The sequence below is a fragment of the Rhinolophus sinicus genome, linkage group LG02, assembly GCF_036562045.2.
Source record: "Rhinolophus sinicus isolate RSC01 linkage group LG02, ASM3656204v1, whole genome shotgun sequence".
NCBI classification, from domain to species: Eukaryota; Metazoa; Chordata; class Mammalia; order Chiroptera; family Rhinolophidae; genus Rhinolophus; species Rhinolophus sinicus.
The window spans coordinates 107,640,891-107,658,069 of record NC_133752.1 but is presented as its reverse complement, the minus strand read 5'-3'; the positions used below and the strand labels follow the sequence as shown (position 1 = coordinate 107,658,069).

Here is a 17,179-nt window from a genome sequence, read left to right as displayed (position 1 = left end):
AGACTATGCACAGGGTGGAACCGTTTTTATAAAGCATGGCAAGCCCAAACTGCACGTGTAATTATGGTCAAGTGTTTTGGGTCGGGGGTGAAAACCCGAAATTCAGCTTGGTGTTCTCTGGGCTAGGAGTGGGGGTGGGGAGGGAGGCAGAGGGTGGGCCCAGTGGGCCCAGAATCAGCAATGTCCGGTCCTTCTTTGAATGGTAGGCACATGAGTGTCTGCTCCAGTGTTCATACATCTTAATTATCTTCACAAATATTCCTTTAAAGCATCTAATAGCACATCATTAAGATAATAGAAACAATTCTAAAGAAAACATGCCTGTTATTCCACAGGTGGATAAAGTGAATGTGGTAAAATGGGGGGGTTATAGCAGTATTTTTGACTGCATCTGTTTCAGGCTTATCAGTGCATAACCATATTTTATTCCCTTCAGATATAGGTTCTTTTTCAGCTCACAACTATGTAGTTTTATTATTCTAAAACGTCTGATTTCCACTCGGTGCGTCCATTCCATAGGAGGAAACACAAAGCCAATTTTGTTCCAAGATCGTGTTTTTGAAAAAAAATAGTCACTAAGGAAATTGTAAAACGGCATGTGTTACACTGTGTCAAAATTGGGTTGCTTTCAAATATGCTTTGGAAATCCTCGCTGGAAAGTGGGAAATGTAATAAGGATTTCATTTACCAGGTGCAGTCATAAAACAGTAAAAGTAGTTTTCTTACATTGCTCAGAAACTGGGACTGAAGATAATTTCAGATCCAGGAGACAATCCAAAAACTGTGTTCAGCAGTGGCCACATATCAGAATAATTTTTATTCTCACACTGTGTTTTGGGGAAAACCAGCTTTTTTTGTTGTTTGTTTTTTAAATTTTGTTGGGGAAGGGGAACAGGACTTTATTGGGGAACAGTGTGTACTTCCAGGATTTTTTTCCAAGTCAAGTTGTTGTCCTTCCAATCATAGTTGTGGAGGGCGTAGTTTGGCTCCAGGTCCAGTTGCCGTTGTTAGTTGCAGGGAGCGCAGCCCACCATCCCTTGTGGGAGTCAAGGAATCGAACCAGCAGCCTTGTGGTTGAGAGCCCACTGGCCCATGTGGGAATTGAACCGGCAGCCTTCGGTGTTAGGAGCATGGAGCTCTAACCGCCTGAGCCACCGGGCCGGCCCTAAAACCAGCATTTTTAACTTGAGTAAGCTTTGGTGGTTTATGTTTCTTAAGAACGTGATCATGTCATCTGAGTGGTTGAACTTATTGGCATAAAGCTGTTCATATTTTTCCCTCATCATCATTTGATACCTGTAGCATCTGTAGTAACAGTACTGACACTCCCTCCAAACCGCTGCCATAATGTCAGTAACAGGTTCTCCCAATCAGGGAGGTCGAATGAATATATCAGGTCTGGGTCCTTGAGGGGTCCCATGGTTTTGTTCAATCTCTGCACACTTTCCACAGGAGCTGCCTCTTGCTGTAGTTCGTCTGATGGGAAGTTTCATACCTAAGGCCACACGTATTTATAAACCCAGAACTGCAGACGTCTCTCTTTGAGGCGAGGCCACTTGTATTTCCCTTTTTCTGTCTATGAAGAGGCTGTGGTCGTACCTCCTTACCTCTCCTCATTTAAGGTCCCCACTCACTGTGACTCTGACCTCTGACTTAATACGGCTCATGTGCCCCCACCAGGTGCCCTTTCTTTCCTCCCAGTTGATTCAAATGCCACCATCATTCACTGCCCTCCCGCATGCAATTTGCCTGGTCACTCTGTCCTGTCCCTTGCTTTAATTAAAAACACTGTCATCTACTCATCATGTCCTGCTATGACAACTCTCACTGTTGTCATTATTTCATTTCTCCATGTTTTTACGTTCTGTTTCACCAACCAATCCGTCAATTCCTTGGGACCCGAGATCATGGTACATCTTTCTTACTGTATCTACGGACTGAGGGTGGTGACTTTATAGCAGGGCTTGGGAAGAGTGGTTACTCCGAGTATCCCTCAGTGACCAGCTGAAATCCCAGGCATGGTGGGAAAGCGTCATCTCCAAGTTGGACAGTAACAGGAGCCAAGTCTCTGTCGATGCCAACAGCTGTCATTGTCACCGTTTACGGAGTGTTCACTCTTCTCTGTACAAGTTATCTCATTGAATCCTCATAATAATTCTTCAGGTATTATTTTGTTTTTAAAAGAGGAAGAATCAGACTCCAACGGCAGTAAGGTGCCTCAAGACCATGCAGTGGACACAGGTCTCTGTGACGCTCTGGTCTGTGTGAAAACAGACTCCCCTCACCAAAAAGCCAGCTGAGCAAGCACCTGGGGTGCTGCTGTGGTGGGAGTCTGCTCGGAGCTCACGCAGTGTGAGGCAGGCAGATCTCGGCCTCCATCTCGGAGATTTCCTCTCCTTATGGTTGGGGCAGGTGGCTGGGACGCCTCCAGAGGTGTGTGGTCCGCACGTGGCCTTTATTTTCAGTCAGCTTGCAGGATTCATGGTACCTTTTTCTTTGAGATGCAGAGTATTCCTTCATGCAGAATGGCCGATTCTGCCTTCAGTCTGGTGTTTATGTGAAGACGTGTGACGTCTGGCAGGCCAGGGCTGTGTAGTGTCACATGGAAGGAGCTGGGCTGCCTCCCTTCAAGGAGAAACTCAAGCCAGAAAGAAAAGGAGGTTAAAATCAGATGTCCCAGCCAAGGTAACGGCATCACCTCCGCCTGGAGCTGTGATGTCTCATTAACAACCTTGGCTCTGCCCCTATACACTGATTTGGGGGTGCGGCCCCTTCAAAGTCCTCATGTGGTGGGGAGGGCTCCATGAGAAATGTTCACAGTCAGCTTCTTCCACCTGTGAAGTGCTGGGAAGGCTCATCCCAGCCACGGTGCCCCGAGGGGACACCCATCGAGCCCCGTGGTATCGTGTGGCAGTCAGACTGTCCCCCGTTCTGTGCTGTCACGAGCAGCAAAGTGTCATTCTCAGCCCAGAGCATCAGTGGGAGGTGTTTTAGTACAAACAGCAGCTGCAGTTCATTTTGCTGAGGTCCCACCTGTCCCCTACAGGAGACCAGGGTCACTGGGATGAAGGACTGACATGACGCTGGACACAGGTCCTGCAGTGACGACCACCCTCCTCCATCACCCCTACAGTCCCCTCCCCCTTGACTAACAGGGTGCCTGTGTTGCTGGTGTATGAACTGGGTCACTACCTGTTGGCACCAGGCGCACTTGCCGGGTGAGTGACGCAGAGCTCATCTGCCTGTGGGTCTGCCTGTTATCAGGCTGTGCTCTCTGTCTTGTCCGTTCTGGTAAAGGTGGGCATGGGGTCACCGAGATGCCCATGGGCACCTGAGCGGCAAACCCCCTTCCTGCCCCGTCACCTACTTCATGCTGATCAGGTCCCTTGCCCACACCATGGCTCCCTGCTCCCGCTGGTCTGAGGAGCCCTGGTCAGCCCAGCCACAGTCAGAATAATCCCTCTGACTGTGACAGTTGCTTTAACAACAGTGCGGCTCTCACTGTGTCCCCTAGCCGAAGCGTCCCCCCAACTACAGGTTGGGAAGTACAAGTTCTCTAAGCGTGTAATGGGATTATGGGAGTGGGTCCACTCCTCCCACCACATTTTCTACCCAATGGGGACACACTGTGTGGTGGCTGTTGGTTTATAGTACAGGCTACATCCAGAATAATGGCACCCCAACCTGTGGGGCCACACCCAGGCGGTGCCTCCGCTGCTTCTCTGAGAGCCCTTTTCCTCACCCTGTCTGTATGGTCTGACGTGTGCGGCACTGGTGGTTCATGGGTCACTGTCATACCGCCTTTGATCTCACAGGGTCCCTTGTCTGAGGTGGCCCCACAGTGTTAGATCAGACACTTTGTGCCTGGATGGAGCTTTGGCTAAGTCATCGGAGGCAGGAAAGACAGATTAATTCCATCAGGATGGATGGTCATCCTTTCTGGGGAAGAAGGACCCGGGCTGGTCTCCTCTGGGAGCCGCACCAGCTGGGAAGGCCCAGCATCAGGGGAAGAGCATCGATCTCTTCTGCTGGCAGGTGAGGTCATCCGATCTTAGCATTAGCTGGACCCGCCTTGATGGGGGACCCATCTGGGTATCCACGCATAGCCTCCGTCTCTGCCACCATGGCCACTTTATCCAGGAGCCCATTGTGCTGGCTGGGTGTCAGAGGACAGAGGTTGGCCGAGTTGTCATCTGTAGTGGATGCTCTCTGGGGTCATCAACCTGTGATACCAAGATGGCTACACTTGTGTCCCCTCCTGTAAGCCCAGCCACTGGCCTTTGCCAGACATCCTTGCCCCTGAACTTCCAACCTTTCTCCTGCTAGGCCCTTGGCCACCAGGTGAGCCATTTGTCATTGCTGATCAGTCTGTGTATATGAGTCCTGACAATTAAGTTTGTGAACTCATCCTAGAAAAAGTGCCACATACCTCACTGCTGAATATCACTACGGTCACCTTCGAAGTCCTCCCCTTGGGAAGCTATGCACTGACTCCAGCACCTGGTCCATCCTTCAAAGCCATTTTGGAACTCTTTTTCTGGAATGGCCATCAGAACTGTTGTCCTATTACACTTGATGTCCTGAATGTCATAAAAATGTCTTCCTTTCAATATTTCCTTTATCTTTGGGTAAAGAAAGAAGTCATTGGGGGCCAGATCAGGTGAGTGGATCACTGTTCCAATACAGTTATTTGTTTACTGGCTAAAACCTCCCTCACAGACAGTGCCGCGTGAGCTGGTGCATTGTCGTGATGCAAGAGCCATGAATTGTTGGTGAAAAGTTAAGGTCGTCTAACTTTTTCACGCAGCCTTTTCAGCACGTCCAAATAGTAAACTTGGTTACCTGTTTGTCCAGTTGGTACAAATTCATGATGAATAATCCCTCTGATATCAAAAAGGGTTACAACATCATTGCAACAATTGTGAACTTAATTGTCAGACCTCGCATTCTCCCCCGGAGCTGACTTTCTCTGCACACTAAGTAGGTCACCAGCCTAGTGCTTGGAGCCGCCCGGTGGGGACGTCCATTCAGTCTCGTGAGCTGCTTCCTTGAAATCAGCCTCTCAGTCCCGCACGTACGCCTGCTGGCCCTGTGTCCAGAGCGCCCTAACTCACACAGTGTGGACGAACAGCCTGAGCAGACAGGAGCACGCAGCCTGCTGCACTGAGCGCATGGAGCGCCAGGCGCTGTCAGAGCATGAGGCACGAAGCCGGTGGGACTCCTAGGAGTCTGGTCTCCTTGGGGACTGCACGGGGTGTTCTAAGGGAGAACATGCGTCTGCCACGTGTTTGGGGGTGGGGAGAGGCCCATGCTGTGAACGGGGTCAGCCCACACACCCCTCACCACCAGTGGGCATTTAATGTTGGCGAGTACAGTACCACTTACTTATTCTTAAGTGTGCCATTCCAGGTGACCAAAATGGGCATCTCTTTTGTCAAAGCCTATGTGTGGAGCAGGGACGTACTGCGCTGCTCAGACAGGACCAGTCACTCTTGCTGACTGTGGTCCTTGCTCCTGGGTTTGTCCTGCGGGTCCTTGGGTCTACCCCCCTGCGCCTGGGCGGCTGTCTCCAGGGCCCATTATTAACTGCAGGTCAAGGAGCCTGGTCAGTGCTCCAGTGGGGCCGTGAGGTGCTTCACACAAACGGGAACTGATGGTCGCTTTCATGGGCCTGAGACCTGGAGAGACTGCAGAGGTGTTACTTGACTGCCAGGGTTTCAGGGCCATGTCAGCTGGTGACAGGGCTCTGGTCACAGGGACATTTACACACTTAGCATAACTGAAGGGAAGCAAAGTGGAAGTCACATTTGCTGAGTGGGCTGACAACTCCTCAAGGAGAATGGGCGAGCAGGAGGTTTTCTAAGGAGGAGTGGCTTTGTATCTTGTGCAGTTGTGAAACATTGAGTGTGAGACAGACGAATAGAAGCGAGTCGGCGTGCAGGCATGGGGTGCCTTCTGCAGGCCGGGATGTGCTGGCTCGCGGGGTCGCTCCCTCTCCCCCTCCCTGTATAACTGAATGTCAAGTGCTCGACACCTCTCTTGTTCAGGCTTGGTCCTCTTCCCTTCCTGGCCTTAATGTGGAAATGCTGACTCATTTGTTTATGTGGAGATCTTATGGGATACCTGCCATACACTAAGCACTGGGGCTGCACTAATTTTAAAAAAAGCAGCCACGAATCGCTGCCCTCGTGGGGTCACTTTCTGGTGGCCTCTCCTGAGGCTGGGAACACAGTGGCTTCTGTCCAGGACTAGCCCTGCCAAGCCCAGGTGGCAGCAGGTACACCCCAGGTCAGAGGCCCTCAGGTGGTCCCTGTCTTTGCAGGAGCCCCTCAGTTCCCCTGTGCTGTGCCCCTTCTACTAACCCCTCTATCTCACTCCACATGCACGCAGCGTCCCACTGCCGCAGCCCCACCCCACTCACAGCACTTGCCAGTGTCCACCCTTCACTGGTCACTATGTTTCTCCTTCAAAGCTCAGCCTTCCTCTCGGTCATCAGTGGTGTTTTCTGAGCCCTCAGCCTCCTTGCCCCTGTCTCAGTCAGCTCGGCTTGCATAACAAACACCACAGGCGGGGGCTTACAAACAACAGACACTTAGCCCTCACAGCCTGGAGGCCGGACGTCCAGGATCAAGGCCCCGGCAGGTTCAGTGTCGGGTGAGGACCCGCTTCCTGGTTCACAGACAGCGTCTTCTCCTGTGACCTCGCAGGGTGGGGGTGTGAGGGGGCTCTCTGGGGTCTCCTTTATAAGGACGTTCATCCCATCATGGGGGCTCCGCCCTCAGGATCTCATCATGTCCCAATGGCCCACCTCTGACCACTGAGGGTAGGATGTCAGCATATGTATGTGTGTGTGTGGGGAGGACACATTCAGCCCACAACATATATTTTTTTACACGACTGACCACCTTCCTGATACGCTCTTTTCTCCTGGGCTGTATAAGTGGCAGCACCTCATTCCCTTCCTATCTCCGTGATGACTTACCCTTCCCCACATGGGTCCAATTCCTCTTGCATTCTCTAGCACTTTCCAACCCTGGATTGCTACCAAAATCATGGAATCTTTGAGTGGACCTGACCTTGAAAGTTGGTCGCTGGGGCCACCTGCCATGTGCGCTCAGCATCTCTGAAGAAAAGCTAGCAGAGTTTGCACAGCACCTTTCAGTTTAAGAGAGTCCACTGTGTTCTGCTGTGCTCCTTGCCACGACCCTGTAGGGTCAGCATTCCCCACTCGAATGCACACTCAAAGCTCTGAAACTCTGATGCCATTTGCCCAAGCCCTCAGCACTCAGGAGCAGGATGAGCAGGGGGTCCTGTGGCTCTGGAAGCATCGCTGTCCCAGGCTCCGTGCTGAGCCCCTCCCCAGCTCTGAGTGGGCCCAGCTGACGGTAAACTGCTAGGGCTCAGTGCCAGTAAGTATAATTCTGAAAGGCTAAGGGACTGAATGTGATCGCTTTGGGGCAGGCCATCATCGAAACTTCCTGTTTCCCTGGGCCCTGTTCACTCTTCTAGGACATACTTGGGTGGAGGACTCTGCATCCTAAATGTCGGCAGTGCACTAACTTCCTACAGCCCTGTACCATCCCCACCTCGCCAACCCTCTCAGCCTGTGGAGCAGTGGGGACGAGGGCTGTTCCTCCCACTTGACAGTGAGAGAACCAAGGACCAAACCATGCACCCAGTGGCTTATTCCATCCTCTGCAGTTAACGAGCAGCGGAGTCAGGGCTGGGTGGCAGTCTTCCATCCCCAGGCCTGTGATGTTGTCTGGAGTTCACTCACATTAATTCTGTGAGGGTGACGAATGGGCTAGAGACTGTCACCAGGCAGGACCCACTCACAGACAGAACCTTTAGGGAAAGATGGGGTTCAGGGCGGAGCGTGCCATTTCTTTGCAGTGGGCAGACTCACTATGGTTCTAGCTGAACCCACACATCGTATTTCCCAGAGGCCCCTAGAACTCTGCCTGATGAAGAAAGGCCCAACATCCTAGGCCAGCACAATTTTACTTGATATTTTTATTCACTTAACAGAAACATTCACTTATCAGATATCACTGAAGTGCAATTTACAGAACTTAGAAGCAAATATGTAAATTCATATTTTAGGATTTTGGATTTTTTTTTACAAATATTACAAATGTACATCCATTGGTACAATATTGCCATTCAATCATGCTTTTTATGTACAAACCTTCACTTAAGAATTACTATTTGTTAAGTTAATTTTGCTTAAAAAATGCTGAAAATTAGTTGAAAGTTAACTGGGCACTGCTGGGAAAGTATTTTTTTGTTTTTACTGATGCATATACTGCAGAGTGATAGAAATCTAGTGCCTGTGCGAAAAGAGGCCCTAAAATCCAGGTCATTTTATCTTAGAGGGTGTTGCATCCCCCAAATTTTGACTGTGAAATGATGAGTTTGGAAACAAAGTATTACTATCTGCAGATTTGATACTGTCTGCAGTTCCCTGCAGAAGTGGTATTGTCTAGTCTAAATTTCTAGAGACGTGGCCATCGGTATCCTTCTTGGTGGGAGGTCTGACTGCGTGGACATGTTACAGGAAACCAGGAAAGGACTCTCGTAAACCCCTCTGGACAACACGTCACAGGAACCCATCAGACTCAGGCCTATTCTGAGTGTCCACCTGCTTCACAGATGACCATTGTGGAGCTTGGGGCAGACACATGCCTGACACTCCAGTCCGAGGGAATCGGAAGTTTAGGATAGGGAAGGAAGGCAATAAAAAAGGGAACAGGAAGTGGAGGGAGAGGAACATGTGAGAAAGAAAACCAGAGAGGCAGTGCTGATGGGAGAAGCTGCAGACAGTGGTGATTGTCCAGGACCGAGAGGGGCTGCATTTGTTGTCCCAGGCCGTCGCTGTGCAGTCTGCATGCCTTGTCTGTGTCAGCTTCCTCACCCCCGTCCTTTATCTGATTCAGAATTTGTGGGAGGAGTTTGACAGGAGCCAACAATACCCCAGCGTTCCCAGAAACAGCAGAGCAGCAGGTTGCAACGGGTCAGGACCACAGACAGGGTCGAGAGCGCCCCCATCTCTGCACGTGTGGGTCCCACCCACCTGTCCTGTCCCCACCTACCCCACGTCTCATCACTGTGCCTGCAGAAGCATAAAAAGGCCAGGAAGACCTCAGAGGGTTGTTCTCCTTGCTAGATGCTGCTTGATGGTGTTACAGCCTGTCCTGAATCGTGGGCTTATAATTTGTCACACGGCCCACAAACTCCGTGAGAACTTGGAGCTGGAAACGTGCAGGACGCAGACCCTCCTAACCACAATAGGTGACCAACGCGGGAACTGGACTCCAGAGAGTGGGGTAACCAGCACAGGTACAGCAACCAGACTTCTGCCAGGTGGTCATCGCGGTCAGTGCACAGGAAGAAAGGCTGTCCCTGACCCCCTTTGTCCACACTAGGAAGTGTGAAGTTTATAGTGTTTTGGGCCAATTGCGCAAATGATTTCATTAAAATGGCTTCTTAAAAAATGGGTGTGTTAGTTTTCCTAAATTAAAAATGTCTAAGTTTTAAATGTCTTTTTAAATTTTTTTAAACAAGATACTATAGACACATCTTGAAATTTATAGTCTAAAAATAGGATTTCATCAAAATATTCTAACTCTTCTATTCTGGGCATTGATACCATGTAGTTACTGTCTATGACTCTCCAGATGTGGTGAACAGTCTAACAAAGGAAAAAATTTTTATTGATAAGAACAACTCCCTGTGAAAAGGAAAGTATGTGGGAACAACATGAGCTGTGTTCACCTGCATAGGAAATCAACTTGATGTTTCTGAGGACTAAGACTTGTCACAAAACCAGTGGTGGCAAGAAAGATACATACAGACTCAAAGAGAACCACAGACATGAAAAGAAGTGATAGTTACAGACCCTCAAATCCTTTCCTTGGCAAAAACCAAAACCAAAGAAATCCTAAATCCAGTAACTTGCTGTCACATGTTGTTGTGAAACTGGGCGCTGGAGCTGGACAAGCAGAGCTCACGTAACCGTGTGACCTCCTGGCCAAGTCACGCCAAAGCCTGGCACGTGGTCACCTTTTGTGAGAACCAGGCAGGGAAGCTTCCATGGCTTATCTCCCTGACAGAAAAACAACAGGTGCTTTGGAGGCAGATAAAGGTGGTGCTGATTTTATCTGGACATTAGACATAGAACTAAAAAGATGTAAATACAGAACATGGGGAGGTTGGGAACAAAGGAGCTTGAGCCATCAGGTGATGCAAAGTGGTGATTCCAAGGCAAATTCAGGTGGGCAGTGGGGGCAGTTGTGTAACCTGGTTGCCTGGGGAGCCCCTGCCATTATGTCTGTGCCTCTTCCTTTTGTTCTGCTGGGTCATATTTTCAGGGTGATTAAAGTCATGAACCATCTACCCATGCTTTGTTCTCCTTGTGGAAACCTCAGGTGGTGAAGTGGGTGTGGTCTCCCTCCAGACCCAAATTCACCAGATTTTCTGTTTAAAAAGTGCAGGGTAGACCTGCCCTAAGGCAGTGTTGGGACATCCTTTTGGACTTTGAGGCAGACAGTGAAACCCTCAGGCTTCCCCTTCTAGATCTTCTCTCTCTGGGAAATGACCTGTCCCTCCAGCCACACCGGTGCCTGGCCTCCCTGTGCCCGGCCTCCTGGCTGGGTCAGTCTTCTGGTGGCTCAGCTCTCCACCCTTCACTGCCCTGTGCACACAGCAAACATTCCCCACCGCCTGCCCGGTCTCCCCCATTTCCCCGTGCACTTGACAGGTGCCTCCACGGAGAGTGCCAGGCTCAGATGGACTTCCTGCTGCACTGGAACCTTCTCTTGCTGTCAGCCTTCTTTGCAGAGCCTAGCCTCCCTTCCAAGGAGCCCCTGCCTGCCTCACAGACTCACCCCCACGATGGAGCCAGGGGGCACAGTGGTGCTAGTGTGTGGCTTTCTCCAGAAGTAGATGCTTGTGTTTTAGTGAAGTCTGGGTTGTTTCTGTAGAGCCACGGCCTCATGTAAAATGACTTGTGACCAAGCAGCTTTAGTTTGGGCATTGTGGGCGTGTTCACTATGGGGTAGGAGAGTACCTTCCAGGTCCCTTGAACCAGATCAGATGGGTGGCCCACGGTGCCCTCTGAAGGGTGCTGCATCCTGCATCGCCTGCCAGTGTGCACTCCGCATGGAAGGGGGAGCATTGTCTGGAGCAGCTGATGTAAAGCATACACCCTGTCCAGGCAGCAAGCTCAGGGCGCAGACTTCACCCCGGGATCCCTGTGCCCACCACTTTCGGAGAAGGGCTTCAGTTATTGGCGGCTGAGAGTCTAAATCAAATCCACTCTTAAGGATTTTGGATTTCTAAGCCCCACCCTCGTGATACATCAGATTATTAGAAACTTATATAAGCGGGCTGTTTGTACTAAGATTTCATTCTGTTTCCTCAATTTTTATAACGGATTAATGAGTCACATTTGTAAAAACATTTTCTTATATTTCGAAACTTTATCTTGGAGAAATTGTACACCGCAGTGCCTATGTTCCTTTCTAAAAGAACTTGAGCAACAAATTTGACCTTATATGAAACCTGGGAAAAGCTTCTGTTTGCATACTAATGTGTCTACTTCTTGTTACCATGTAACAAATATCTACACTTCGTTTCACTTTTGCCTGATTGATATTGTGTCTGTAATTTGTACCCGAATATATACAGCATGATGTTATACGTGCATTCCCTGGGTTAAGTGGGAAACCTGTATTCTCAGGCTGTACCCCAAGGTGGTCAGTGGGGATTCTAACCCGGAGCCCAGAGTCTAGAGCTGCCTGCTATGAAGCTTTGCTACTTAACACAATCTTGTAGTCGGAGAAATTAGAGACCTGTCGACTGGCAGGCGGGGTGTTGGAGATGAGTTCTCGGTGGCAGAGTGCAAGTCCAGGCGCCTGACCACCTCACTTGCGGGCAGCGCATCCTCTGTCCAGCCGTGTGGTGGAGGGTTCTGTCGTCTGACGTCTGCTCTGGCCAGGACAGAATCCTGCCTCTTGCGTTTGTGCAGTTGCTTTGAGAATTTTTTCTGTCGTGCAAGATGGTGATGGTGATGGGGAACCTAAAGGAATGGAGAGCTGGTAGGTCTTCACGCCCAGAGTCAAGGTTGTTTTGGAGGCTTTTGTGCTTGCTTTGTAAGAACAAGTTAGTTCCTAAGTCAGAATTTGGGCTAGGCCAGGATTTCCTCACTCCCTGGTGGGGAGGGGTTGGGGTGCTTGCAGACACGTAGGCAGCTCAAACTTATTTATTGGTACCGCTATCTGCCAGAGACACAGAGCTGTGATGGACGAGAGGGACACGGGACAGCTTGCGACACTCAGAGAACTTTAGTTTTGTCGCGTCTAGTTCCTTTGCTGTGTACCAATGGTCTCATTTCTCTGGTCTTGTTTTAGGGGTTCTTTAGTATCGTGCATCCTAAATGCTTTGCAAAAGGAGACGGAATAAAACACTTAAATGAATAATGAAAACGACAGGGTGTTCTTACTGGCTTCTTTGGGGAGGAGCCCATGGCTTTTCTCTTCACTTGTGGCTTATCTTGAAGTTTCTATAAGCTTGTGCTCGTGACAACTAAGTGCATCGCTCGAAAGGGGAACACAGCGAATGGTGCCTGAGGTTTATTTCTAACTGGCAATGCCTCGGGACCACCTTTCAAGGCTGCCACCTGGAGCCTCCAGCCTGAACAGATAGACACCATCCCTCTGACACACTGAGGAATCTCACTGCCCTGGTGCCTGAAGGTGGGCCGGCTGTGCTGATCCAGCCCGGGACTGGCCATCTGAGAAGCAGCACGCTCCTAGTTCGAGTCTGGTTGCTCCTCCAAGCATTGCACACTTGGGTATTTTTGGAACACCAAAGGAAATGAATGCACAGACCCGGTCAGCATGGTCTCTCCCCTCACGCCTGCCCACCTCCCATCTGGCCCAGGCGCCTCACTCCGTCTGAGGGCCTGGGGCCAGCGACTCAGAGAGCGAGAGGGAACTGGTCCTGCTCGGGTGGCTTCCTCACCCAGGTGCCCAGGCCCGCCTTCTGGAACGCCTTGAACAGCTGCTGTTTAACGGACTGGTAGGTGTGTGCCCCCAGCTTGGCCTCACAGTACATGGCCGGTGTGTCCCCATGGCTCGGTATCCGCGTGCTCAGCTGTGGGACGGGAGTGAGAAAGGACACGTGAACTACAGGTGGAAATGGAGTGCCCGGGCACTGCAAGCAAATGTTACCTTGTGCTTTTCCTTCTCACTTCCTTTGAAATGGAAAAGTGATGTGACAGAGAGACAGTATACCTGACATGCTGTGAGACTAGATCTCACTGTGTGTTCGTAAGCTCTGGTCACCTCACCTGTTAGGCCACAAAATACCAAGTTGTGCACCTTAAATGTACAGTGGTCATGTGTTTGTTATGCCTTACTAAAGCTCTTAAATATTTATTCTCCCCAAATTGACCTACCAATAAAATAAAGTCTCACATAAAAGCCAAACATAAAAACAGGAGCTGGAGTAGTAACCTGCAATCCTATAATTCCATGGAGAACCCACTTTTTGGGGAAAGTGCTTCACCAGGAGTGTGAGTGAATACTGGATGAAAATGAGCATGTAACTTGCTTGCTATTAAAAATCCAAGCACTGTGTATAGTTTTACTTTTTTGGAGGAGGTTTAGGGGTTCAAACTGGGGTGGGGGTGGTGGGGCTGTGGCTGGCCCTGGGAAGTGAGACATCGTCATCTTCGAGGCGGCACCCAGGAGGGTTTCGAGTTATGTTCTAACTGGCTAGGAGGACAATGAAAGCAGAATATTTCCTCGTCCTGAGCTGCGACAGGCACAGCTGTGCAGCCAACACAGGCAGGGACCACGTAGGGCCTGATTGCCCCAGGCAGCAGGGAGGTCAGAATACTGAGTCACACTGCAGGGTCCCCAGTGAGTAGAGACTCGCCTCCCAGCTTGCTGCCACCATCACCTTGAGCCTAAGCAGAAGAGGCCCCTTTGTTTAGCAAGACAGAGTTGATGGTGAGCGCTGACCTTTCAGAACCTCAACACAGACGCCCAGTGTGTAGAAGAGAGGACCCGTGCAAAGTGTCCAGAACAGGTGGGGAAGAACAGACTAGGTCCTCACAGGGCCCATGGTGCTGCAGGGGTCACTGCAAAGTTAGGAGCTGAGATGTGCGATTTCCAGTGTCCTCAGAAAAGACACAATGTTTGTTTTAAGACTCAGCATGTCTGTCCTGTTCTTCTACGGGCTGACAGCCACAAAAGTCACTTCTGTTTGAAGTCGCTGCTGGGTAAGAAAGTATGGAGGACCAGCTCCGCTGCTTTAATTTGTTTCTTTGTTTTTGTTTCCTGGGTTTGTTGTTATAACTTGTTATGCTTGGGAAAAACCTGCAAGTGTATATTACAATTTCAAACCCAGAAATATTGTTATTGTGTACTGTTTCTAGAGGAGAGCATAAGTTGATACTCAGTAGAAACAAACAGCCTGGGGAGCTGGGGAGGAATGACTGCAACCCTCTCTGGCAGTCACTACCTGCAAAATTCAGGAAATCACCTACCTTCTCTGAGGGTCAGTTTCCTTAGATCTGCACTGGGAATAACACCGACTTGCAGTGCCTTGTGCAGGCTTTCCTGTGGGGTCCTGTGCTGGCCACACCAGGTGTCACAGTAATACCCCCGCCCCCAGCCGCTGGGCCTGCGGGGAGTTGGGGAGAAGGAAACAGACCCGGCAGCGGCTCTTGTGTCACGTGTCCCCCTGGCTGCAGACCCAACGGCTTTCTGTGGGCCCTTGGCCTTGGTGGCTCGCTGGCTTCCCGCGGAGGCGCCATCACCCACCTTTCCATAGAGCCGCGCCCACCGGGCGGAGAGCACGTGCTTGCAGAGCCGGGACCAGCCCCCACAGCTGCGCTTCCCGGTGGTGGCGTCCAGGATCTCCACGTCCGCGTGGCCCGCCACCCAGTTCACGCTGAAGTGGGAAGACTTCCTCGGCCGGCGCGCCTCGGCGCTGCTCACGCCTGTGGGAACAAGTGGGGGCAAATGCATGAGCACCGCGGGTGGGCGGGCCGGTGGCCTCCAGCCAGACCCGCGGGACACGTCTGCGCCTGTGCCGATGGCAGGACACGTGACATGTTCTCAGCAGACCCGCGGGACACGTCTGCGCCTGCGCGGATTGCACGGGGCGACACCTCACCTCTCGCTTTTGGCCAGGTCAGCGCTGCCTTTCAGCCTGACCCTGGCACGGAAGCCTCACACTGACAGTACCGGAACCACGTTTTTCACCTTTTAATTTAAGGGATTTTTAATTTAAGGGAGTCTCGTAATAAAGAAGCTACCGATTTTTTCCCTTCCTGCAAAGATTTGTTGATGGATTAATGGAGAAACAGCTACTTGGAAGCCGCCTGAGCACGCGCTGGACACCACAGAACTGCCCTGAGGCTCAGAGTTTTGTGGGCGACACAGACGCCAACAACAAGAACAAGGGGTGTGACAGTGCAAACTGATTAACAAGCAGCGTGACCCGAACAGCAGATGAAACCCTGGGACCCGTGCCACTGCCAGTGAGAATTTGAGGACAACAGAGCGTTAAGCCAAGCGTGGTACCTGTGCACTGCTTGGTCCCACGCCCTGAGGTTGGTCCTGTCCAGAAAGCTTCCAGAATTGGCAGAGAAGTCCATCTTTCAGTTTGTCCCTTCGTCAGGTCATACGCCCATTTCTATTCAGGAGGATAGGTTCTGTGGTCGCAGGTTCGCACAGCCACTCAGGAGAGGGATAGATTGGGTTGCCCTGCTCTGCGGCGGCACCTGTTTGCAGCCTGGGCGTTGCCACACTGGTAGCGTCCACCCTCTGTCACCCATTCCGAGACACTGGTGGAGCAATGCCTGGACCGCCACGAGCCCTGGGTGTGGCCTCGCCAGCCCTCCCTGTGACTCCGCAGGATTCTAAATCATCCACGATTCTGATGCTGCTGTGGCCCTCCCAGCCGTCCTCTCCCCTCTGGCCGTGTGTCCTCCAAGAGTGGGTGACGCAGGACAGAGCTGGCTGCTTTACTGCACTGCACTTAGGCCAGCGCGTGGCTGCTCAGGGGTCATAGTAGAGTCATGACGCACGGTGAAGAAGCCAAGGTGTTGGGAAGTGAAGAGCTGGGTGGCTCTCCGCGCTTGCAGCAGACACCCTGGGAGGGACAGCCAGCGCCATGTGAGTGCCTTCTGTGCAGCTGCAAACTGAGAGCTACAGACCAGGTCTTCCCACTGCCCACACCATCCCGGGCTTCTTGCCTGCACAGATTCCCACCCTCCACACTTGCACCCTCGGAGTTTGCCTTCCGCCACCTGTGTGGCCTGGCTCCAGACCAAAATCACCTGCTGACCTTCTCCTGGCCACAGGTAGGCAATACCAGACATCCAGGCTAACTCCATCTACAGCAGCACCTTCCTTTTCCTTGAAGTGAGTCCGTAGGGCAGCTACCCATGCTAAGAGCTGGGTAGGGGGACAGTCTGGTGCGTTGACCATCGAGGCCACTCTAGTGGGCCAGAGGAGGCAGCGGCTGAGGTTGGGGTGACCGGCCACAAAGAGAGGCCAGCGGTGCCCCAGGGCTGCACACCAGGCCAGGACCCGTAGCACCTGCCTCTCTCCCTCCCTCTTCCCCACCTTCCTCACCCTCCCCATTCCCTGTCCCTCTGGCCTTCTCCACAGTCAGGACTGAGTACTGAGGCCCGCAGCTCTCAGCATACACGCCGACTAGGAGAGGGCTGGGGTGCAGCCACACAGAGCGTCCCGCACGTGTTGGCTTCGGCTTCTACCAGTCTATCCAGCCCCACACATGGGGTCATGGGGGAGGAAAACACGGGCGCCGCAGAGAAAGGCGCTGGCTGGTGGATGGATCTGATTTCAGCAACAGCCACCTTCTCAGTGCCTTTGGCCCAGCTTGTTGGAGAAGCAAAGAGGTGTGTGAATGGGAAATTGGCTTATGCTGTGACAGTCGCTGGGATCACAGATGTGACTGTGTAAACCAAGTTACAAATGTTGATTTCTAACTCCAGTAGCCTTAGTAACTGCTGTTTGCAGTATGAATGGACGTGTAAGTCCAGTGATGATCCCCAAACATCTCCGGGACCAGAGGGGGGACACGGGGGTTGCAGGAATCTGGAAACTTACTTCCAGTCTTGTCTTTGCTCCTAATTTTC

The 17,179-nt window shown here is 51.4% G+C and overlaps 1 protein-coding gene across 1 annotated transcript in view; it reads right to left on the bottom strand.

Moving 5' to 3' along the window:
- Positions 1-8,154: 8,154 nt before the first annotated feature.
- Positions 8,155-17,179, bottom strand: part of ADARB2 (adenosine deaminase RNA specific B2 (inactive)) — a 393,637-nt gene continuing 384,612 nt past the window's right edge. Inside the window, exons 9-10 of the mRNA XM_019716542.2 lie at positions 14,832-15,010; positions 8,155-13,155 (exon numbers count right to left, since the gene is read on the bottom strand). Of these exons, the coding sequence (XP_019572101.1) occupies positions 12,979-13,155; positions 14,832-15,010 (356 nt within the window). The 3' untranslated portion in view covers positions 8,155-12,978. The remainder of the gene's footprint in view (positions 13,156-14,831; positions 15,011-17,179) is intronic.